The sequence below is a fragment of the Drosophila nasuta genome, chromosome 3 (genome assembly GCF_023558535.2).
Source record: "Drosophila nasuta strain 15112-1781.00 chromosome 3, ASM2355853v1, whole genome shotgun sequence".
NCBI lineage: Eukaryota > Metazoa > Arthropoda > Insecta > Diptera > Drosophilidae > Drosophila > Drosophila nasuta.
Genome location: NC_083457.1, coordinates 53,825,874 through 53,851,072, shown reverse-complemented (window position 1 = coordinate 53,851,072; position 25,199 = coordinate 53,825,874). Strand labels below are relative to the sequence as shown.

General features: G+C 39.6%; 1 protein-coding gene across 1 annotated transcript; it reads right to left on the bottom strand.

The window, feature by feature from the left end:
* Window positions 1-6,616: 6,616 nt before the first annotated feature.
* On the bottom strand, window positions 6,617-7,420 carry LOC132793365 (histidine-rich glycoprotein). The gene is made up of 2 exons (XM_060803255.1): window positions 7,366-7,420; window positions 6,617-7,304 (listed from the first exon to the last, which is right to left on the bottom strand). The coding sequence occupies exons 1-2, from the start codon at window positions 7,369-7,371 to the stop codon at window positions 6,639-6,641; spliced, it is 672 nt and encodes a 223-aa protein (XP_060659238.1). The 5' UTR covers window positions 7,372-7,420; the 3' UTR covers window positions 6,617-6,638.
* Window positions 7,421-25,199: the final 17,779 nt, after the last annotated feature.

Below are 25,199 nucleotides of genomic sequence, written 5' to 3'. Positions count from 1 at the left end.
CATTAAATGCTGCTTTATAAGCACTAAACTAAAAGTATTTTTATCAAGCTCCATTTACTAAAACTGAAAAACAAAAAACGTGAAAAAAAAACAATTAAAACTCAAGTCCAGAAAATCTTTTAAAAATGAGAAGAAAAAAAAGTTTAACTAATCGAATAATGAAATACATTTTACTAAAATCGCTTCAACAAAATATTTTTATAACGCTTTTCGAATTTTACCTAATAAATACACGAAAAAAAGAAATATGTAAATTAAAGCAATAATTAATTGATATTTATCAACAAATCGAAAGACTTTTTCAAACTCTTAGCTTACATTTGCCTTTTAGAACTTAAGAATGCGAATCAAAGATTAATGCAAAAAAATATGAAATATTCAAAAATTTACTTATAATAGAGTTTAGTTTAACATAAGCAATGCAAATAATATTAATAATCAGTGAGCAACATTGTGATATTAGTTGAGAACAAAATCAAATTACTTCCATGCTATTTCCGATATCATTTGTGAACGTTATTATAAAACGTTTATAAAGATCGGTTCGTCGATCTTTCTAGTTAGTTAGTTAGTTTCTCTTTTAAGGTGCAGAAGTTAATCCGTCTTCTTTTATGGTGCTATGTAAACTTGTGCTTAGTTAGATTAATTTAATTCTCAGACCCAAAACATTGTTTGTTTGTGGTCTATATCGACAATCCTTAGCAGCCCAAGAAAAACTTGAATAAAATATAAAATTACTTTAACATTGACTAGGACTCAATCGAAATACATACAAAAAATAAAACAAAAAATTAATAATGATCTAAACTCTTGGATCTAGATTAATAAATCATTTCTACTGCATGTCACATTTCGTAAAAATTATTAACAAATTTAACTAAATTATGAATAATCTATATTGTATTATACGCAAATTAGTTTTTTCACAATTACAACGAAACTAAACTAGGACACTTTTCAAACAATATTTGGAGCCCGCAACCCGATCTTAAATCAAAAAATCTTAAAAATAAATAAATAAAATAAAAAATAAAAAGGAAAACAAAATTATGCAGCTGAGTTTCATTTTGGCATTTTCTTTTTTTTTTAGTTTTGGTTTGGAATGCGAAAATAATGCAAATGCATTTGGCCGGCGGTGTTTAGTTGAATGCAATCAGTGGAGATTATGGAGGGGCTGCACCATCGCGATGGAAGGAGGAGTGGAGGAGTGGAGGAGGGGAAGGTGGCAGTCGGTGGCAGCAAAAGGGCTGCAGAAATAATGCGCGTAATAACAAACTGCAGGCGTAACTGAAATGCCAAGCTACTGCGCATTTGTCCAGGCAATGGCAATGGCGAAGGCGTTGGCCAAGACGGACGACGGGAGGCGCAACTGCGGTAATTACAATTGCCGCCGGACATGGACAGCAGCAGCAGCAGCAGTAGCTGCTGTGGCAGTGGCAGCAACACAGCTGTGTGGCTGTGGCATCAACGCTACAGATCTCTTCGAGAGCATCCTCGCTCGCCCAAGACAATTATATGCTGCCAAAGACGCATGCGCAGCAACAGCAGCAACATCAGTTCAGTTCAACTCAGCTTCCTGGCTGCATTTTGTTTTTACGTTTTTATTTGAGCAAATTGCTGGCAACTTTGCGCACTGTGACTGACTGAATGATAGACTCACTGACTGCTTGACTTACAGAATTTCAGGTTGACTGAATGACTGACTGCCTGACAGTTGTTGCCTTGCCCGCTGCTTGAAGTTTGCCAACCAACCAAGCAATTGCAATTTGTTGCTGCTGCCCCTCGATGCAACAACAAAACGAAACTGCAAAAAAAATATGCCAAAATGAGTACGTGCGGGCGTTTTACTGGGGCCAAGGAATCTCTGAGCCCGGACAACGATAATGATGATTGCAGCTAAATTATGATGCCCCAGCTGAGTGAGTGTGAGTGTGTGTGAGAGAAAGTGTAGCACACACAGACACAGACAAAGACAGTTCAACAGAAGCTGCCAGCAACATCATCAAAGCCACTTCGAAAGAAGGGCAGCTTCTCGCCAGCTTTATTTAGCATAGCATCGTCGCCATCGCCATCGCCTTTGGGGCCGGCAGCAACAGCGACGAGAGAGTAACAACAACAACAGCAACAACAACAACGAGAGCAAAAACAAAACGTAATAATTGCAAAGCAGTTTGCCGCAGGTGCGCCACCCGCCTTTTGTCGAGGACCTGCAACTCAACCGGCTGCCGCCTTACAGAGATGAGCATGCCCGATAAAGCGGCGGCAGCAATAACAACGTGGTTGCTACTTTTTGTTGTTGTAGCAACATCCGATGCGGACAACGTCTCGTATTTAATGCATTTGATCCTTGATGCTGTTGAAAATGAACTGAGCTCGAACATGCAATCAACTAGCCACCGCATCCCGCCCCCGTTTCGTTTCGTTATGATGCTGTTGCTGCTGGACAATCTGGCCAATTTCATGAATGAAAACTTGGCAGAGGATTGAACGAACGAACGTCTTGGACTTTTTGCATGTTTGGCTTATGCTGGCTCGTACTTATTATATGCCAGGAAACAACACACGCACACCCACATCTCGAAAAGTGGCAGAGGAGCTGCCTTGCTGCTTGCAACATTTGCGACGAGGCTGCTGGTGTGTTGCAGCTGCAGCGCATTAACCTCGTTCATTGCTGCTGCCGAGCTGGCAAGCAAAATATTTACCAAAGTGATTAAGATGCCTGAGTAATTTTTAACACAATTACGCTGCCAAGCAGACGACGGCAGTCGAGAGTTGAGAGACGGCACTCGGCTCAGTCTGCAATTGTTACTGTTGCTGCTGTTGCTGCCTGCCCCGTTGAGTGGCTACTGTAGTTACACCGCCTCGGCGTCAGTTGCAGTTGCAGCTGCAATGCTGCTAATGACCAGGCCAAGCCACTCGCAATATAAACTGTGGCATTGTCTGACTACCAACTACCAACTTCAACTCCATCTCCATCTCCAACTGCCATCTCCAGCAGCAGCAGCAGCAGCAACAGCAACAGCTTGAAGCAAGTGCCATCACGCGGACACCCAAACTTCTGTGTATCTTAGCCATTAGCATTGCCACACTAGGCTGGCTTTAATCGTAGCGAAACGGCCGGCGGTTGCGGGTGTTTTACGCATCAACGTTTTTTGACAGCTTCTTCTGCGCCAACAGCAACAACCACAACAACAACGACTATCAACAACCATCAGCAACAAAATAAAAAAATATAAATAAATTTGACGATTTGTTTTGTGATTTATTGTATATGCGATTTTTTGGCAGGTGTTGAGCTGGAGTTGCTGTTGCTGTTGCTGTTGCAAAGTCATTGCAACGTGCGGCACATTTGACGCTCATTGCCTGCCACATTCGAACGCAACGCACGACAAGGCAACCAAATGGCCAATAACAAAACAAACAGCTAAAAGAAGTAAAAAAAAAAGGAGAAGCAAAAATCGTGATGCGTTTGGTTTAGATTCGAGCAGCACGATTTTGCTGGCGTTAGCAACATTAACAATGTTGCAACAGCAATGAACGAAGATGTTTGTTGTCTCGCCGTTGTCCAGGCAAAAAAACAAAATGTTGACAAAGAGCAGAGTTCGCGATTTCTGAATTTGTTGGCCATTTAGTCAGTAATATTTGCACACTCACTCCTCAGAGAGGCTACCTCGAATTGATCAGGTTGTTAGACGGCTGTCATTATATGTTAGTCTGAGTTGCTACACCGATTTGCATATTGAAGCTAAGTAAAACAGAAAGGTGAATCAAGTAATCAAGTTTTGCAGTTGTGGTTTAATTTAGCCTAAGTATTCCTAAGCAATTTTATTCGTTACTTTGTTAAAGTATTAAAAGTATTTTGTTTGAATAGTTATCAAATATTTTTTTGTTTTATTTTATCAGGTGAGACTTTAAGCATAAAGAAAGTATAATCAAGATTTAAGAATACCTAAAAACTATTCTTTATTCATTCTACATTTCTTCGTTTTTTAAAGCAGTTCAAAACAGAATTTCAATACTTTTTTGCTGAATAAATGCTAATTTTGAGCCGTAAAATTTTATTGCCTGCTTAAGATATTTACAATTTGTAATATCTTGTTAAGCTCCACTTAAATACTTCATAAAAAATATGAAATAGTTAATAATCTTATTGCAGTATTTCAAACTTTCTGTGGCATTTGCTTTATTCAAAATTGGTTGTAAGCTCTCCATTTGAAGTCTCTAATACTCGTCGAAAGTGAATTTATTTGACACTTCATAGATGAAAGAAACATATTGTTTATTTACAGAAAATTAAAAAAAAGATTAAGATCGAATCTGGTTTGGTATCTCCAATTAATGTTGCATTTACATGAATATTTCTGATCATAATCTCTTGATGTAGACTTTCAATTTAAATAATCCCATAAATCTGTCACCTCGATAATTATTCGTTATGAAGGGAAACTATTTATCGGTTAGCTGCGCATACGTAAAATGTCTCTCCACGCTTTGGCTATGACAAACTCGAGCTTAAGTCTAATTTCCCTCGTTCCCTTCTGAAATGAAAATGAAAATGAGCGCGGCACGCGCTCAGCTGCCGCACGACTGGAAAATTGCAGCGATCGCTTGGCTGCACTTGGAAATAGGGAAATAGGGAACGGTAGAAAGGGTGTGAGAGTTGTTGTTGTTGTTGTTGTGAGGCACTGTGAGGCAGCCACGTGTTGCGCATGCGCTTTTGGCCCCGTGGACATTCAGTTGGACACGACGCCCTAAGTCTCTCAGTCTTTGCAGTTTGCGTTTGTCAGGGTCGACTGCACCGCGTTGGCTTCGTGCTCGCCACTTTGCAATTGTTCCAAGAGTGCTGCTGTTGCAAGTGGCAGGCACGTTGCACGATGCAACGCTTCAGCGTGAGCAAGCGAACAGCAGCAACAGCAACAGCAACGGCAACGGCAGCAGCAACACCTTCACTCTCTGCGGTTGTGGCGATAGTGCGATGATGTATGGCTTGTGCCTTCAACGTTGCAACACTGCAACACTGCAACGAGAGTGCAACGTTGCCACTGCCACTGCTACAGCTATTGTAGGCGTCAACTCACGTTTATGCTTTGTAGACATTATCGCGCCTGTTTATCTTTAAATTGCAAGTAAATTACTTTGGCCCGCGCAGCTTGATGTATTATGCTGCCTTGTTGAGTGGCCACTGAGTGATTTGATGAGCTGCCCCAGGAGAGGCGTCTAGAGGGGACCAGGACTCCAGAGAGAGAGAAAATAAGTAAGAAAGCGGTTGAGTGTGCTCGACAGTGAGATACCCGCTATCTATCAATGAAAGATGCGGTATTAATACTAAAATCTACCAAATTAATATACCGCAAGAATACTAAAATTATACCTAAGGTTTTTTTTTTTGGTATGTTGGTGTAGTACTACGTACAAACATCACAGTGCGGTAATAACTTTAAAATCTAAAAAATGAATATTCCGCAAAAATACTAAAAATATACTAAAGGATATATTTGGTATTTTGGTATAATACTAAATGCAAACAAAACAATGTGTTATTAACTTTAAAATCTACCAAATTAATATACCGCAAAAATACTACAAAAAATATCCCTAAGGCTTTTTTTGGTATGTTGGTAATGTTGGTAGTAATACATACAAACAATACAGTGCGGTAATAATTTTAAAATCTAAAAATTGAATATTCCGCAAAAATACTAAAACTATACTAAATGATATTTTTGGTATATTGGTATAATACCAAATTGAATCAAAACAATGTGTTATTAACTTTAAAATCTACCAAATTGATATTCCGCAAAAAAAAATATACCAAAGGTATGTTGGTATAATACAACATGCAAGCAAAACAATGCAATTTTAATATATCACAAATATACTAAAAATATACTAGAGGCTATATTTGGTATATTGGTATAATACTAAATGCAAACAAAACAATGTGATATTAATGTTCCGCAAAAATACTAAAAATATACCAAAGATGTGTTGTTATAATACTACATGCAAGCAAAACAATGTGGTATTAACTTTAAAATCTACAATTAATATATCACAAAAAAAGTAAAAATATACCAAAGGCTATATTTGGTATTTTAGTATAATTCTAAATGCAAACGAAATAATGTGACATTACCTTTAAAATCTACCAAATTAATATTCCGCAAAAATACTAAAAATATACCAAAGGTATGTTGGTATAGTACTTGCAAGCAAAACAATGAAATTTTAGTACAAATATACCAAAGGCTATATTTGGTATATTGATACAGTATACTATAGATTGTCATATACCAGGTTGCCAGTCAAAGGAACTAGATGTTTATACCGACGGACAGACAGATGGATTTGGCTATATCGTCTAGGCTGTTGAAGCTGATCAAGAATATATATGCCTTATGGATGCCTTGTTCTACCTGTTACTTACATTTCCTGCAGGCACAAAGTTATAATAACCTAAGGGTTGCGGGTATTAAAAGAATGAGTTTATGGTAAAAAACAACCCGTTTTTATTCGAGCACTACAAACTAAACGTTGTCCGTAATAAATTAGCTATGAAAGCGTCGTCATGCAGTTGATTGTGTTAAAGTGTGTTTAAGTTTTGGATGGAATGCTTTTGGGGGGGGAAATCTCTCTCAGTAATGAGTCTCAGTGATCCTCACCTTGCCATATTTGCCATGCAAATGGTGTTTGGCAAAGGACAGCAGGTTGGCATGGCTGTGCACATCAAGGTGGGCGGGCACGATGGTCTTGTGGACGACGGCGGCGTGCGAGTGATGATGATGCACCAGGGGAGCGGCATGATGGTGATGCACCAGCGGAGCCGAGTGAGCATAGTGATGCAGATCGGCGTGGTGGGCATGATGGTGCTCATCGATGTGCGCATCGTTGTGGATGATGTGGTGATCAACCACAGGGTTGCGGTAGTGAAGGAAGTGATGGGGTTCATCGTGCACCACTTTGTGCACATGATGCACTGGCGCCACCTCGTGAATGGGCTCATGGCTCACAATCTTGGCTGGGGCATGAACATGAGCATGGTGCACATCGTGATGGACATCGTGGTGATCCAGGTGAGCTGCGTAGCCATCGTGATGGTAGACTGGATGGGGCACGACGTCCACATGATGATCGGCACCATCGAGCACGATGGCCGAGCTGTGGCCGAGGTGAATGCCATCCGAGTGATGAATATCGCCGTCCACATAGTGTGGCAGATCCTCATGGTGATGCTCGTGCTCCAGATGGGGCAGCAAACCAGCCTGAGCCACGCCCAGCAAAGCCAAGGTGCAGATGAAGAACTAAGGAAGAGATCACTTGATTGTAACCGATCTTTAGTTGAAGGGTTATCCTGTTGCTCACCTTCATTGTGGAGATTTCACGCTTAGGTTGAGTTAATCCAAAAGTTAAGGTTGTCGGTGAGACACTTGTGTGTGCTGCTGCTGTTGTCGCTGTGAACTGTGCCTTAATCCAGCAATGCCCACGCATTTTATAGCCAGCTGACAATTGCAATTATTGGCCAATATCACGTGCTGCCCTGGAGCAGCCACTGGTCAATCCCCCAAAGCCAAAACCAAAACCAAAACCAAAACCCAAAGCCCTATCGAAAATCGCAACAAGCAATGAAAGTGATGTGTGTGTTGTTGAGTCGTGCTCTGCATTCTCAATGAGTTTTATGTTGTCGTCACATTTGAAAGGTGCCACTACTCATTATGTAAAGAGCTCAGAGTGCAGTCAATAAACCTTTTCCAGGTGGCTGACTCGTCCGGTCATGTCATAATTTTATGGCCAATCGCATGACCAACAAGCAAATGAGTTGCGTTCGGCTCGATTATGGTCAATGGCTGGCAAGGCCATTTCTCCCTCCTCCTCCTCCTCCCACTTTATGCATTTCCCAAATTGCATTTTGCAACCAATTTGGCAATCTGTTTTAGCCAGTGAAAGCGTTAGCCAGCTGACCAACATTCCTACTCCGATTCATACTATGCAGTATTAACATTATCGTTGTTTTTTCTTATAATGGCTAACAAAATCGATTCACACGATTTGCATGGGGCATACAAAATTCATAGCGACTACGTGCGAAATTTGCCAAAAAAGATTGAAAACTACTATTTATATATACTCACACAAATGTGTTAACAACAATAATCACCCAAGCACACTTCGTGGTTGTGGGTGTTGTCAATCGAAAGTGCCAAATGACAGCTTCAGCTTCAGCTTCAGCTCAATTGCCAACTTTGTATTTATGCTGCCAAAAATAGCTACTAAAATAAGCACGATTCTTGAGGCGTCAAAATGTTGTTGATATAAGTGTTCTTAAATATTTATTTTATTTTCAAAGCAATGAAGAATATACAAATTTTTATATATTTTCATTCTAATTTTAAGTAATTCTTGCATTTAATTTATATTGATTATGAATTTAAGAATGAAGAATTTTGTATCTTCAATTTATTTAATTTGTACAACATAATATTGCTGCGGAAGGAGCGAGAGAAATGTATGATTATTGATTTTATAATTAATATTGTTGTCAATTGCTTGTATCAAATGACAGCTTTAGCTTCAGCTCAATTGCCAACTTTGTATTTATGCTGCCAAAAATAGCTACTAAAATAAGAACGATTCTTGAGGCGTCAAAATGTTGTTGATATAAGTGTTCTTAAATATTTATTTTATTTTCAAAGCAATGAAGAAGATTCGATTTTTTTTATATTCATTCGAATTCTAAGTGATTCTTAAAAATGCATTTAATTTATATTGATTATGATTTGTTTGTATCTTGAGTTCATATATGATTATTGATTTCTTAATTAATATTGTTGTCAACTGGAAGTGTCAAATGACAGTTTTAACTTCAGCTCAATCGCTAATTTTGTACTTGTACTTCTACTGCCAAAAATAGCTACTTTGGTGGTAGGTACAAGTGCTCTCAAATATTTAGTTATTTATAATAATGAAACGGGTTTGTTATAGCGTTCAAATATTCATTCTATTTGAAGGTGAATCTTCATAGTGCAATTAATTTTTAATGATTGTTACTCGAAAGACAAACTCGAGCGATTTTTTAGACTTCTTTTCCAGAGAAATATACTATGAGCTAAAATATATTAGATTGCTAGCCAAAGCAGCTATGGTAAAACCCAATTGCAGAATGCTCTATTTGACATGCAGAAGTATTTCTTAAATACCTTCTACAATTTTTATCCGATCGTAATCAAATTCTCAGGAATCATAAGAACTTTAGATATAACTGTCAAACCACAATTCGCTTGTTATTCGATTATTGTCGATTTATAGGTCTATCCCTTATAGCTTCTGAGACAGACAGCTAAACGGACAGACGGCTGTTGCCAGTTATCAAGAATTTGTATACGGGTATAAAAAGTCATTGCGCAGACTTAGCTTCATTAATAGTAAAGTTAGTAATTATCTTAAAATTTATACTAAATAGATGGTTTTAGAAAGAAAACTAAACTTAAGACTAAATCCATTGATTAAAGGAAACACATAATTTATGGGATATTTAAAATAGAGAACTTCTAACTGAAATTAACACCACAAACAACTCTTACAAACTTAATGCTAATGCGACAAACAAGTTGTATGATAAATAGTAATAAAAAGCAACAGAAAAACAATTTGAATTTATCAAATGGAGAAAAAAGCTAATAAATAAATGTAAATTGACCAACATTATGGCGTGCAAGTGAAGCACGGGTATAAGTTTTATTTGATTGCCATTCATCAATGCAACTGCACTTCCTGTCCAGACGACGTGCGGTCAAACACGTTCCATAAATTATGAATAAAATTAAATAAAACTTTAGACTAAGTTGCCTGCAGTCACATCAGCTGTCTGTGGTTGTGGTTGGGGGTCTGACAAGATAAGCCAAAGCTGCCAAAGTGGGTCAGTCCACTATTGGCTATTGGCTAATTACATAATAATTTGGTCAATTTAATCACGGCGCTAATGAGCTGCGTTGTATGCAAGGCGTTTAGTCTAACGACGATGAAGCGGGGAGGGAAACTATCGCAACTATCGCTTTGGGCGGTGGCGTCAACACCCCGCTGAACACCGAACAACGAAAAAAAAAAAAAAAACACAAAAAGGCGGAACGGAGCGGACGTGCACGACATGTGCAATGGGCCCCAAAAAAAAAATGTGTAACTTTAAAAGGCGGCGAACGACTTAAAATGCCCGCCAGGTGCCCACGTTAGTTTGACACGTTGTCTCAGTGTTGTTGTTGTTGTTGTTGTTGTGGGTTACTTTGCTTGTCGGCCTGGCCAAAAGAGTTTTTTCGAGTGCGAATTTGTTTTGGCTTCGATAGAAGCGCAAACGCAATTTGTACGCCTGACAAATGTTTGAACATTTCCAATGAGTTTTGCGTACGAATTTGACAATTCTTTTTCAGTGCTGCGTTGCCTTTGGAATTGCCACCAGTTGTCGGACTGTCTGTCTGTCTGTCGAGCTGTTTGCTGCGTGTCTTACACCTGCCCCAACAGCCAATTAGCCACAACAGTATCTCGTGGCATGCCACCGAGTGGGGCGGCCACTGCAGCAGCAGCAGCAGCATTTGTAATTAGACGACTGCCAGCGACGTCGACTTATTTCAATATGCAAATTGTTATTAGACGAGAACAGCGAAAGATTTGTGCATAAGCTAGAGCCAGCTGCAGCAGAGGGAGACAGCAACAGTGACAGAAGCAGCCACAAAACCAAAAAAAAGAAAACAGAATAGAAACTGAAAGCAACAACCACAAAAAAAAGAAGAGACAAAACAAAAATCTATAATTTATTTGCACAAAAATGACGTTGGCGCATCTATTTAATTGAGTGCATCGTTAGCGGGGCAGCAGCAGCTGCGGGGGGCTGGTGGCGGGGGTGGGCGCTGTACTCGTATTAGCGACGCTGCCAACAACTAATTTAATGCCAGCGGCATCAGCAACCAACAGCATCAGCAGCAACAGCAGCAAACAGCAGCGACGGCAACATGTCAACAGCAACGCCTGCCGCCAGCAAGGATGATCCCCCATCTGAGGGGGTGACATGAGGTCGAAGGGGGAGACGACATGAGAGAGGAATGGGCAGTGGCCACTGTGTGCATATTTTATGCCTTGCGGCACAACACAACACACTTGTGATGCGGTGGCCATTGTGGGCAGCCATAAAACAGAGCACACAGCTCGGCTGCAAATAATTTTGCATCACATTTTGTTCGCCAACCACAAATCAACGGTATGAGAAATTTGATGGTAATTAATATTGTAAATGGTATAACTATGTAGGCTTTTGAATAAATGGGTGTGTTAGACTTAATGGATCACGGCACTAGCTTTACGAGTATATGCAAATTGCAGCACTTGCTACAGCATCAGTAGCAAACAATTACAGCGAAATGCCATGGAAAAGTGCAAAAAATGATTTATTTTTAGAATATGAATTATTAAGTGCGGCACATAAGTATGAAATATATTTTAGAGTGGCATGACAATTTTTTTTTATGAATATATTTTACAACAAAAGAGCTAAAACTTATGTAAAACAAAAATGATCCCATTTTGAATTTTAGAATATTTTATAGTTAAAAAATTAATAGTTACAACCATATAGTACTTATTATAAGTAGGCGCATATTTTGATTATGAGAATATTTTGAAATATTGGCTTTTTTATTTTAAAATTCTTTATTCAAAGAATTTATCCTAAATTTATCCTTTGATGAAAGCAAAATAAAGATATTCATACGAACAGATGAATGGACAGACGGACGGACAGAGAGACAGGCAGACAAACGGACGGACAGACAGACAGACACACAGAGAGACAGAAATGGGTATATCGTCTTGATTGTTGACGCTGATCAATATATAATATTATATACATTCTATACAGTCGGGGATGCCTCGTTCTACATTTCTTGGAGAAAAGTTATAATACCCTTCTACCCTATGGATAGCGGGTATAATAATTAATATTCTAATGTATCGTATATATTTTTAATATTTTTGAATTGCACATCGTTGAAAACTTTTAACTGTATCCATACAACATTTTTCAATGGATCGAAAACTACTTCTTTTTATAGTAAGGTTTACAATGTTAATTTGTTTATTTCTGGAATGCAACAGATTTTTTATCGAAATTATATACTATTTCATATATAACCAACATGTGTTTATTGTAATCTAGAATTACATAAAGCTGATCTTTGAATTGCTCCCCTGTTTTTTCTCATCCTGAGATTACAATCCCAATTGCCTGTTTATAACTATAATTGAAGTTTTTTTTTGCTGGCGACTAGGACTTCCACTCTTACTCTCGATGCTACTTATATTGACCCATTCCGATTCGATTACAATATTAATTTCACAATCATCATTATGCTCTCAACGCATCCGCTAACCAAAGGGCCAACCAATGGGGTTTTTATTCCTCTGGTAGCTGCCTTGATTACACGTTCATGGCCGAAAGCCCCTTTGGCTAACTGGGGGAGCTGAGCTTATCAACGGTAGCTCGTAGTTGGTAGCTGGTTGTTGGTAGTTGGCTTCGATATGCAGGTGTTTTTGGTCAATGCTCCAATTTGCTGTTCATATTGTTTTCGATTTCTCAGCACACGATTTTTAATCATTATCAAGTCCATCGGGGTTGCAGTTGGAGTTGGAGTCGGAGTCGAAGTCGGGATTGCATGAAAAGAGAATCACATGTGGCTAGCTCAGGTTGGCTCTTCCCCCAACAAACAAATTGCTTGGCGAGGTTGCAAAAAGCTTGCAACTGGCAGTATTATTGCATTTTCGCCAGGTAATGAAGTTCAGCAAAAAGTTAATCGGAAAAGCAAGGCCCCGCAACTAAATAGACAAATGATACGGAACGGAAGCTGCCAGAAGAGCAAGTTGCCAGTTGCCAGTTGCCAGTTGGCCAATTGTGCGGTGGGTTTAGCTTGCACATTAACGGCTATAAATTGTCTTAATGCACACACACACACACATCCACACACATATAATACATATGGGATAGAGAAAGAGATCGGGGCCAGGCAGACACCTTGAACGGCGGCAAAGATCAGACCCAGAGGCAGAGAATAAAACTGAGACTGAGACTGCAACTCGTCGTCGTAGTCGCCGTCGTGTGATTTCAGTTGGAGTTGGAGTCCAGGTTCGGCATTCTGATCTTCATACATGATCATGCATTTGGCGAGGCGCGTGTTGTGTATCTGTATCTGTATGCAGCAGCCTCAGCTACAAGAGTATCTGCATCTGTAGCTGTGGGCCAGGCTGTTGCATAAGCTGCTGTTGCTGTTGTTGCTGCTGCTGCTGCATGTCCAATCGCTGTAAGATTGTGAAAATTGTAACGCTCGATTGAGAGCTCAAAGTTGCAGTGGTTGTTGTTGCTGCTGCCTGCTTTGGCTGCTGCTGCTGTTAATAATATTGCACAAAGGCAAGTTTGCGAAAGTTCGTCAGCAGAACAATGGCTTCGACTCAATTTGAAGTGCTGCTGTTGTGCTCTTGTTCTTTGTGGCCATTGTCAGTTGATTTCATCTGAAATAGAAAGCATGCAATTTTCATGCCACGCTATGGCGTCGATAGCGGCAGCAATTGATCTGCCGATCTGCGGATCGATTGAAGGAGTTATTACACACGAACAAAGTAACTGAACGATGGGATGCAAGACGATGCCAGAGCAGACGATGCAATAGCATGGCATCAAGAGTGGAGAGTGGTCTCTGAATGAGTGAGTCAAATGCCAGGCTATTGCTCTATTAGTGTTTAATGTTTTGTGTTTGGGCCATGGCTGTGGCCATCCCCAATGATGTGGCATAATGATTTTGCGGAATTTCAAATGGACCGTAGGACAGGTGCTAATTTCATAGAACGGCCAATTGAAATGCCTCGCCAGAGAGCTTCACAGGCCGCCGACAAACTCATCGACAAGTGCGTGGCTAAAACTAACTATGAATTACACTGCACAACAGGGGAACATAAATTTGATTAAAGTGAAGGAAAAGATACTGACATACATAAGTTGAGCACATTTAACTAGAATGTCTGTACAATTTTTAAATACATTTTAGAACAAGTTAAAATAGCACTTTTGTTTCTGGATAATTTGATGCATTCATTGTAAGTTAAGAGCGACTTATAAATATTTATCTTGAAAATATATTTTAAAATGAATTCTTGCATACATTCTTAAAGATAATTTTTGCTCCAAATAAAGACTTTAAAATATATATTAAAATATATACAAAAAATCAATAAAAAGTGCAAACTAAATTGGTTTATTTTGTATTTATTTTCTATACCAATTCTGAATATTTTCTATATGAAGTGTATAGTTTAAATTGAAGTACACAATATTAACAGAAGTTAAGAATGTAAAGCAAATATGTTTTGCATTCTCATTTATTTTCGAAGACAATTTTTAATTATTTCTGACTGAATTCTAAAATTGTAAAATAGTGCAAAATAAAGTCTTGGATTATTTATTTTTTTAATGCCTATTATTAAGTGATTCCTTTTTATTTGTACTCATCAAATGTTTGCTAATTTTCTTGCTACCCATTAATCTTTTTGCTTATTTGGCTTGTACTTATTAATCTAATTTTTTAGTTATATAATTTAGATTTCTGCTCTTCGAAGAATTGTGTTTTTCCCATATTTATAATACTTTTCTTCTTATCAACCAGAAGCCTGAAAATGTTGTTGCATAGTGTTAACTAGTAGGCAATTGGCAAATCGAACAGCCAATTGGCCAATTGGACTGCAACTTCGGGTTCGGATAGCGGCTCGTTTCGGCATCCGCATTGACACAGCGGCGTTTAATTGCCTCAATGAAAGTCAGCCTCTCGCATTGCCAGCTGCCAAGTTGTCCCTGCTTTGAGTAAGTGAGTGTGAGTGAGTGAATAAATGTGTGTGTGCGTACTTCTGTGTGTGAGTGTTGAGCTGTGGGCAGTCAATCCTTATCGGCATTCCCACGCAACATCGGTAGACAGGTAGCCGAGTTGACAGGCAACATTGCCACCATGAAAACTCATAAAATGTGTGCCCTAAGCAAAAGGATTCTTAATGCATTGCTGATAAGGATATGTGTGCACCGGTGTGTGTGTGTGTGTGTGTGTGCCGACAATCCCGTCGAAGCCCGATCCGACTGTCCATTTAATGTCGGCACATAAATTAGTCAGTTAGGTTCGAAGGCAGGTCGAATGAATGAAATCGATTGAAATTGATTGAGTTTAACTGTAAATGCATTTTTAAGCGTATGTTTTGCTGTGTTTTGTTCAAGATACAGCCGCAGTTGCAGCCGCGCTTATCAAAGCCAAAATATCTAAGTGGCTTTGTAGTTCGTTTGTATGGCAACAGAGGCAAAGACAGCTCAAGCGACAGAGCAACGACAGCGTCAGGGACAGGGACAGGGACAGGGACTGAGGCTGAGGTTGTGGTACTCTTTTATGGTATCCGACTGGGCAACGTCTACATGCATTTATGCATATCAATTCCGAGACTTGTAAATCTGTGCGTATGCCATTAATTTTTTCCTCCATCGGCTTTTTCTTCGACGTTTCAACAACAACAATAGCAACAACGGCAACAACATCTTGTAAAACTGTAATTTTAAATTAATAGCCGCGTATTACAAGCAGTTTATATGCGCAGGCGTAGGAGGCGGAGGCACCTCCCTCACTCTCCCCGCCCCTCGTTCTCTGTTGGAGTCTTTGGCTTTATCTCGGCTAAGCGGGGCCCCATGAAGGTGTTGAAATCAACAGCTAGTCCAAACTCTATAAGAATTTATAGCGGAATTATGTGACAGCTGCTGCCGCACGGTCTTAGTCTCGACGTTGGAATTGGAATTGGTATTGGAATTGGTATTGTTGTTATTATTGTTGTTGTTGTTGCTGTTGTGGTTGTTGTCGGGCTAGCGGGCGTTCAATAATAACAATAACAATGCGATAGTCAAGTCCGTCTCCATTTGAAGTCTCAGTTTCAGTTAGACGTCTCAGATTTCGTGCGTTTCTTACGGCATTTCATTTCAACGCATTTCATTTCATTTCATTTCATTTGATGCGATTCGATTTGATTTCTTTTCTTTACATTGCCTTTGGGGGCCAGGCATGAGAAGCTGCTGCTCTTTAATTTTCACCTGCCTGCTGAAGGCTTTAACTAATTAATGCAAATGTATATTTAATCGTCGTTGACAGTTAAGGCGGGCGCTGAAGAACACAAAAGAGGCAACAGCAATGACCAAAGCACCAGCAGCAGCCGCAGCAATAGCGACATCATCGACAACAGCAACATCATCGGCAACAGCAGTAACACATCAGCAACATTGTTGTTGTTGTTGCTGTAGATCGTGAGCTCTTTTGTGCGATGATAGATGTTTATGAGGCGGCAACACCCACCGTAGATGGGACTCGAAGATGGCGCTGAGCTGATGCTGTTGGTGCAAATTTGTTGACGGCGCATGTTGTGCATTTAAAGAAGTTCTCCATCTCGCTGCCCAACTTCTTCTCTGGAACTCAACCCAGCACCCAGTTAAAGCAATTAAACAAAGCAGTATAGACATTGCCTCCCTTTGCTCTAAACAAGTTATTAAGGGTATAAAAATATGAATAAAAAGAAGCAAAAACAAGTAAGAAAGCTACAGTCGAGTGTGCTCGACTGTGAGATACCCGCTACCCATTTTTTAATAAACGCAAAATATTGCGGTATCATTTTCAAAATATACCGAAAATACTAAAAAAAATACTAAAAATATACCAAATGGTATGTTTGGTATATCGATATAGTACACCATTCAAAATATACCATAAACGGCACAATGTGCCAGATTGTCGGCCAAAGCAACTCAGACCCCTAGTAAGTAGGCGTTTTTGCCCATACAAAAGTATTTCTTCAATAACTTCCACAATTTTTATCTGATCGCAATCAAATTTTCAGGAATCATAACTATTACAATAATTATTGCATATACCAAAATTCGTAACTCTAGCTTGAAAATTACGCTTTTATTCGATTTTTTTGATTTGCGGGGGCGGAAGTGGGCGTGGCAAAAATTTGAAACAAACTTGATCTGCGTGCAGATATAACAAATGCTGTCGAAAAAAAATTATTGCTCTATCTCTTATAGTCTCTGAGATCCAGTGTTTCATACGGACGGACGGACAGACGGACAGACACACAGACGGACAGACGGACAGACGGACATGGCTATATCGTCTCGGCTGTTGACGCTGATCAAGAATATATATACTTTATAGGGTCGGAGATGCCTCCTTCTACCTGTTACATACATTTCCTGCCGGCACAAAGTTATAATACCCTTCTACCCTATGGGTAGCGGGTATAAAAAGATTGACTGACTTTGAGATACCTGAACAAATTTCAAAGAGTGCTATTGAAAATGTTATTAGCAAGTAACATAACAGAAGTGTTGTATCAGAAAAGTTAACATTGAATGTTAAAAGAAGCATAGAAAGCATTCAAGAAAACGATCTTAAAGAAAAAGTAAAACTTCAAGACTAGAGAAAATAGCATTGAAGTCATATATAAAATATATGAGATACCTGAGCTTATTTTAAAGGCAAAATGTTATCGGCAAGTAATATAACAGAAAGGTTAACATTGTATTCAAATGTTAAAACAAGTATGTTAAATTACATTTTGAGAAATAATTAAAGCCAGAAAAATTAAAGTAAAAGTAAAATTCTAAATCTTAAATAAATAATATTGTTACATAACATAACCATTGGAACATTTAACATTAACTACAAGATTTCTAACATTGTATAATGCAATTTAACATAAAGGATAATTTGACATAGTCGTCGAAAGTTAAAGATTCGAAAACTAAAAGTTAATAATTGGTGTTATTATATTGACCAAAGTCAATATTGGAATTGCTTTTAAAAAGTTAAAAAATTAACTTTACCTAAAATATTTATAATATTTCTTAATTCAATTTTATATGAACGAAATTGTAGTCAAATGTAATAATAAACAAAATAAGAAAATAATGATTGTAAGAATGCATGAAAGCAAGCAAATTTAAAATAAAAGTGAAAATCTAAGACTAGGAAATGTAATATTGGAGTTGTATATTAAATATACTTAAGTCAACATTGCACTACAATTTTCAATCTAAAAAAATGAAACCCTAACTATAAAAATTCTAACATTTCGAAACGTTATTTAACATACATTAATTTTTAGCATATTCTCCATCGCTCATTAATTTAATGAAGTTGTAAATTCCTGCTGCAATTGTGGCCAAATTAGAACTTAATAATGCGCATAAATCTCTGTGGCTTGAATGAATTGGTTGCAGGTTGGTCGAGTGCCTCCCTTAAGGCGGCAGTTTTGAATTGATTAGAAACAAAATATGCCCCAACACATGGGCATTAAAACTGAAATTACTACCTGAATTCCGCAAGCGCATAAAACAAAGCCAAACGCGACACAAGACACAAGATGTGGCCAAGGCAGTGAGCATAGCTTAGTTTAAGCTTAGCTGGCCATGATGTTGTTGTGGTCTGTTGGTTGAATGCTTATAAAGCAAATCATAGACAAAAGGCAACTAGCTTAACGGGCGCCATAAAAGAGATGCTCAGATGTGCTCTCGGTGCCGCTTGAATGGCCGCAAGTGTCGTGGACAGGATGCAGCACGCGCTGACCAAAAGCCTGCAAACAACAGGGGAGACTCTTCGATTTCTCAAAGAGAGCGAGAGAGAGAGGAGATGGGGGAATGAAGCTCAGTCCCCGCCACTCGCTAAATATCAATAACATTTTTATTTATTTTGTTTGCGGGCATTTTGGCATTTTTGAGTGCATTTATTTTAACGTCCTAAAACGAACGTTTTGTAAAACGTTTTGTCTGTGCCCCTTCTGCTTGTGTTGCATGCCCCGTGTTGGCAGTTGCCAGTTGCCTGTTGCTGATGTTCCCCTTGCTTACGTTACGTTCGAGTGCACGCCGAGATTTGCCACAGTAGCCATTGGCCCATTGGCATGGCGCGTGCAACTGCAGCTGCTGTTGCTGCTGCTGCTGTGGCTGCTGTTGCACTTGTCTGCAACCACACCACAACAACAGCAGAGCAGAGCTGAGCGGAGCACAGCATCGCTGCGATGCCGATCGCTGCTCTCCTGGCAACAATAAATAATAAACCTTTTGTGGATTTTGGTCTTGATGGCGGTGGCGTTGGACCGGCTACCGATCGGCCCAAGATCAAAGTCCCAATTGCCGCCATTGTTTGTAGGCTCAACAACAAAAATACCGAAACTGCAAATCGAGTGAGCAAATAAATATGTCTGCAAAGGAGTTGGAGTCGAGGTACACACACTCCAAAAAAAAAAAAAAAATAAATAAAAAAAATAAAACAACACTTGGAAAGTTGGCCGCATGATTGTTAGACAAGTGCTAAATGCGGGGCATTTATATTAACTTTTAATTAAAAAGGGAAAATCGAGCGGAAGCTGACCTACAACAGCCGCAATAACGTAGACAACAAACTGCGGCAACAAGTAGGCATAAAAGTGAGACGGACAACGGACAAGAAAAACCGGTGGCAATAATTTTAATGCCGCTAAAAAGCAAAGTACGGACATTCAGAGAGTGAGACGGACGGATGGATGGACAAACGGCGGCGGCATCGTAAAATTCTTAAAACATATTTTATGAGCAGCAACAAGAAAATACGAAAAACGCAGCACGTTGACAAATTTGAGGCCCAAAAGAGGTCGGCGTTGCTTGTTGCTTGTTGCTTGTTGGTTGCTGCTTAGTTGGTTGCTTGCTTGCTTGCTTCGATGATGTTAGTCGGGTCGCTTTGGTAGGCGCCCAAAAGGAAAAGCAGCCTCATAAACGATGGCGATTTAATTTAACGATTGTCATACTCATACTTAAAGCGAAAGGGTAAAAATTCGAAGCAAACATGAAAAGGCAGTTGCCAGTTGGTTTTTGGTCGAGATTCGGCCGAGTTAACTGGAACTGTGTGTGACTGTGTATGACTGTGTGTATGTGTGTGTGTCGATGTGTGTCAGACAAGACCCAGTGGAAGCCACCCACATAAAACAACAAACGCTGCGCCATTGTCTCAGGCGCTGAAATTCACTTGAAAAAATCCCATAAAACCCCGAAATAAAAATGAGCAACAGAAATCAGAACTTTCAGCTGAGTAATCGACTGTGCAATGCTCTGTCGGCGTTTTAGTCAAAGATGGTGGAAATAATGGATGATCATAAATATGACAACTGATAAAGGACAAGTCAAGCTTTGTGAAATTGATATATAATTTAATTTTGTAAATTTTAATTATAGATATATGTTTATAAAATATGTATCTGAATATGCGTAAATTTGAAATATAAATGTTTATTTAATTCAGATTTAGATTGTCAATTTTATAAGGATGAATATGAGAACTGTCGATCTTGGTTGGCACATTTTGGCACAGAAGCCCTAAATGAAAATCGAAAGTATATTCGGTTAAAGAGACCGTTTTTAAAAAGTAAGAAGGAGTAAAAGTTAGTTAGATAGATAACAGACTATATTGATCCCTGATCATTTCATTTATTTTCGACAAGATCGTTAATATTTATGTATATGATACTTACAAATCAATTCCTAGCTTTCCCCATTGTAAGCTCGAATATATCTGGTCTTTATTCATAAATTTTAATATATTACAAAATTTTATCAAAATATTTGTAATCATAACTTTCCTGTTATGATCTTACAGAGTTGCAACAAGCACCTTCAGCTGCCCCATCTACCCTCGAGTGTAGTGTATGAGGAGAAAAAGCTACATTGAAATACATAAAATCGTATTGAAAAGCCCTAAAACGAAAGCAGTCGACGATTTCAACTGTTTTGGATCTCTGCACCCAAAAGTCAGCAGTAGCAGGAAGAAGCGGAGGCAGTGCTGGCAGAGACGAAGAGGGGAGGGAGGAAGAAGAGGCACAGATCAACAACGTTGATCACGCGCATGCGACGACATTCAATGTGATTTCGTTTGAAGCGCCGCGCGCATGCGCGGGAGCAAAACAATCGCTTGACAGAGTCGCCGTCGTCGTCGTCGGCGTCGTTGTGGTCGTCGGACATTGACAGTGGCGTCGCTGCTCAAATTGGATCGTCAAGCGATGGCTGGGCAGAGATCCCTTTGGCAGCCACGCCACTGTCAAATGGTTAATATTGCCTAGAGTTAGTTGTTGCTGTTGTTCTCCTCTCTCTACTAGATGCGCGCCTGCTAATGTTAGCTGGCCGCTCAAAAAGTCAAAAGTGAGCCAGTGCAATCTGATAATAATCTGACAAACTGTCGCTGGCGTTTGACGTCGCACAAAAGCCAAAGCAAAAGCCATAGCCAAAGCACAAAGGCGGCAGCGAGAGCAGGAAGAAATCAAATTTAAGGTAAGCGGAATAGCTCATAGCGAAAGGAGGGAGGGAAGGTGAGACTGAGTTTAGAGAGCGGTAGCGATTGCCTTTTTCCTAATGATGACAATTTGAGTTGCAAGCTGAAGCCGCTAGCTGGCTGCAACAGCCACAGCAACAGCATCAGAGGCAACGGCAACTGTATTGAATTTTGAATGATTAGTTTGATTCGCGAGCGATCGGCAGATTGAGCCTGACTTTTAAATGTCGCAGTGTCGTTGAAGTTGGCGACGTCTCGGCTGCTTATTAGCCGCGCTAAATTGCACTAGGGACCCAATTTTGCACAAAGCCACGACAACGTCAGACTCTGACTCCAACTCCAACTCCGACTCCATCTCCGAGACTGACTCCAACTTCGACTTCGACTTCGACTTCGAGTTGAAGTCAAAATGTAACGTGTGTCAGTTTTAAGGCAAGCGTCAACTCTAATGAACTCTTGTGTGAATTTAGCTGAAGTCAATAAGCCAAGCGCTGTATATCAATTAAAATGGCAGACATTTGTTGTGCAGCGGCTACTACCTGATCGTGTGGATCGTGGCATGGCTTTTTGTGACGCCCACTTGCGGGGCAACATGATGATCAATGATCTCAGCCTCTCTGACTCTCTGGTCACATTGAGGCACGTAGAAACATGCGAGCTGCTTGTCCATGTCAAGTGCAACAATTACCACAATTGAACGATCGTGTGTCTGGTCAACAGCAACAGCACAACAGGCAGTAGCCAACTCATATTATAGTAGAATATAACCTAGGCCAGCTGATCAATCCCATTGCAAATTGAATAAGAACATTATCACTGCACTACAAGCCACAAGGCTACACGACAATAATAATCAAGATCAATTGCAATTACAAGCCCAATGAATGCATTGCCTTCAACTTGACTCAATGACTATGACTCTGACTACAACTTACAATCGCAGTCGCAGTTGGACTTGGACTATGACTGACTATCGATCTGGCAGGTAGACACAGTTGTTGTTGTAGTTGTTGTAGTTGTGCTGCCCACCTTGTTGGCATTGCTTTTGCAGGAAGTGCGCAGGAACAGACGACCAGACATTGACCAGACACATGGACAGCCTTTTGATATGATTTGCTGCAAACATTTTGCTGCCTGCAACAAGGTTGGTTGCAACTTTGTCTGTCTCGTTTCAGTGGCTGCTGCTTTGGCTGCATGACGCGACTAATGCGCTAAATTCACACAATTCATCATCATGCTACACTCTGGACACTAACAAGCCCAAATCATTTTTACAGCTAGCAAACACAGACGCACAGTGGAAAGTTTGCTTACAAAATCGTCAACTTTTGCTTAGAAAATAAATTATAACAATAATTCTTAGATGTGGACGATATTTTGTAACTAATTTCAGTGAATTCTAAGTATATTTGATTTATTAAAATAACGAAATTGACATATATTTTTTCACAGTATCTTCTATTGGTATATCAATGAATATTTTTATAAAAAAATTCGTCTGCAAATTTAATCTATATTTTATCTTATTTTAAAGGCATACTTTTCCGTATACTCTAAACATACCTTTTATATTCCTTATGCAATTGATCTAAATTATATTTTGTCACATTGATCAAACTTCTTCCCACTGTCAGTGATCACTCAGTGATGTATCTACTTAAGTCTGTAAGCGCTATAATTGCTTAACGAGCGTTCAAAATGCTGCGACTGCAAACCAGCAAACCAGCAGCAACTGCAACTGAAACTGAGGCGCCTTAATATGGCAAATGTGCAAGGTGATTGACAAGCAATCAGAATTGGTATCTGGTAATCTATATGCAACTTGAATGCAGCCAAACAAAAGTATCTTTGAAGTACATAGTAGAGAGCGCAAAACTTGTTGCTGAGAACACAGTTCTCAACTCGGATACGATTATTTTATTTTATTCCTCTTTTTTTATATGAAAATTTGTAGCATTTTGTGATTTCCGCGGAATAGATACATCTACGAGAAGCGCGTCTATAAAGAGTTACGCCCGCCCGCCACAAAGAGTCGAAGTTGCTGCCGCTCTTGATGTGATTTCGTAGAAGTGACCGCTGATGGACTATTGCGTATTGCTATTGCGCGGTAGGTACAACACCAGCCAGTCAGCCAGCCAGTCAGCCAACAAAACACCATTGGCCAACACGCTACGGTGGCGGGCCAAACGACCTCCAGTAAGCCAAGACCAACACTTGGAGTTGGAGTCGCAGACGGAGATGGAGATGGAAGCGGTGAGCGGAGAGCAAGCCCGTCATCATTTCATTGTTGCCATAAACTTGCATTTATGATGACTTACGGGTCAGTTTTCCTTTTGTTTTTCAGTCGTCGTCAAACCAAAGCACTTAATGTCGCACATGAGTTACAAATGCGATGGCGATGGCTCCTCCACACACTTGAGGCGACTCTCGCTCGATGCTGTTGCTGTTGTTGGTGGCGGTGGAGGAGTAGTTTGTGTGGCTGTTGCTCGAGCCTACGCCTGGATTGAACCTGGTTGCTGTCTGTGCTGTACTCTGTGGAGTGTGAGGCTCTCTTGGCTTTTCGGTAGTTGTAGCCAGGCCAGCGAAATCGTTGTTGTCAGTTGTTGTTGTTGCTGTTTCGTTGTTTGTTCTTTTATGTTAACCTTTTGTTTTTACCTGATTTCGACGTCGTCGACGACGCGACGGCACACAAAGTTACCAAACGCATTCGCCCTCAATGTCACAACAACAACAACAGCAACAACTGCGGCAGCAACAGCAACATACATTTCATGTTGTTGTTGTAACATTCGTAGAAATCACAAGTGCCAAGCGCGCTTCATTGTGGGAACTGTTTTTGAAGTTGGCTCGCTGTCGGTCCAAGTGTCTGCGCCCCTCAAACCCTCCCTCAACAACACAAACGATCGAGTCAACTCCCTCTCTTTCTCTCTCCCTCTGCGTCTCTTTCTGACCTGTTTTATGCTCTTTTGGGCCACTTCACGTATTGACTCTAATATCCTTTTGAAATTGATTTGATTAACCTTTTGATGATCGATGATAATGAATATTTATTAACTGTTCGCCGGGCGCCACAATTTCCCACACTCGCTTGTCCAAACATGTCATAAAACGCAAGCTACAAATACACTATAAACATTAATTTTGAAATACTAATATAAAGATAGATAGATGGATACAAAGATAAAATGTAGCATTTTTTAAGTAGCTTTTTTGTGTATTTGTGTATTTTTTTTATTTTAAAACAGTTTCCTGCGGTAACAGTTACCATTTGATAACTGCTATTAAAAACGAGAAGACTTAAGAGATTTTTTATTATAAATAAACTGTAGCTAATTGGGTGTTGGTTGTCTTTCTTGGGTTGGAGATCGGGAGCGGGAACGGGAGCGAGAGCGAGAGAATTAGGAATACGAATACTGTTAATTAAGCGTCTTAGTTTCAGCTTTTATGGCTCAATTTGGTAGTACGAAACCCGCTAGCAGCAGCCGCAGCCGCAGCAGCAGCAGCAACAACAACAGAAATATACCAAAAATGACAATTTATGAAAACGAAGAAAAAAAATAACGCGTAATAAAAAATCAACTCATAGCCGAACCCAAAATCCGTATGACGAGTATTTTTTTTTTTGTGGTGGGGTTGGGCTCGATTTTGAGGGCTGCCCATTTGCATAGATTCGTTAATTAAACGATCATAGCCCTGATTTTAATCAGAGATAATTAAGTTGCATATGCCAAAGGAGCACTGCTTACCATGTGATAAAATGTTATTAATGAGATTTTACGAACCGCATCTAAATACAGA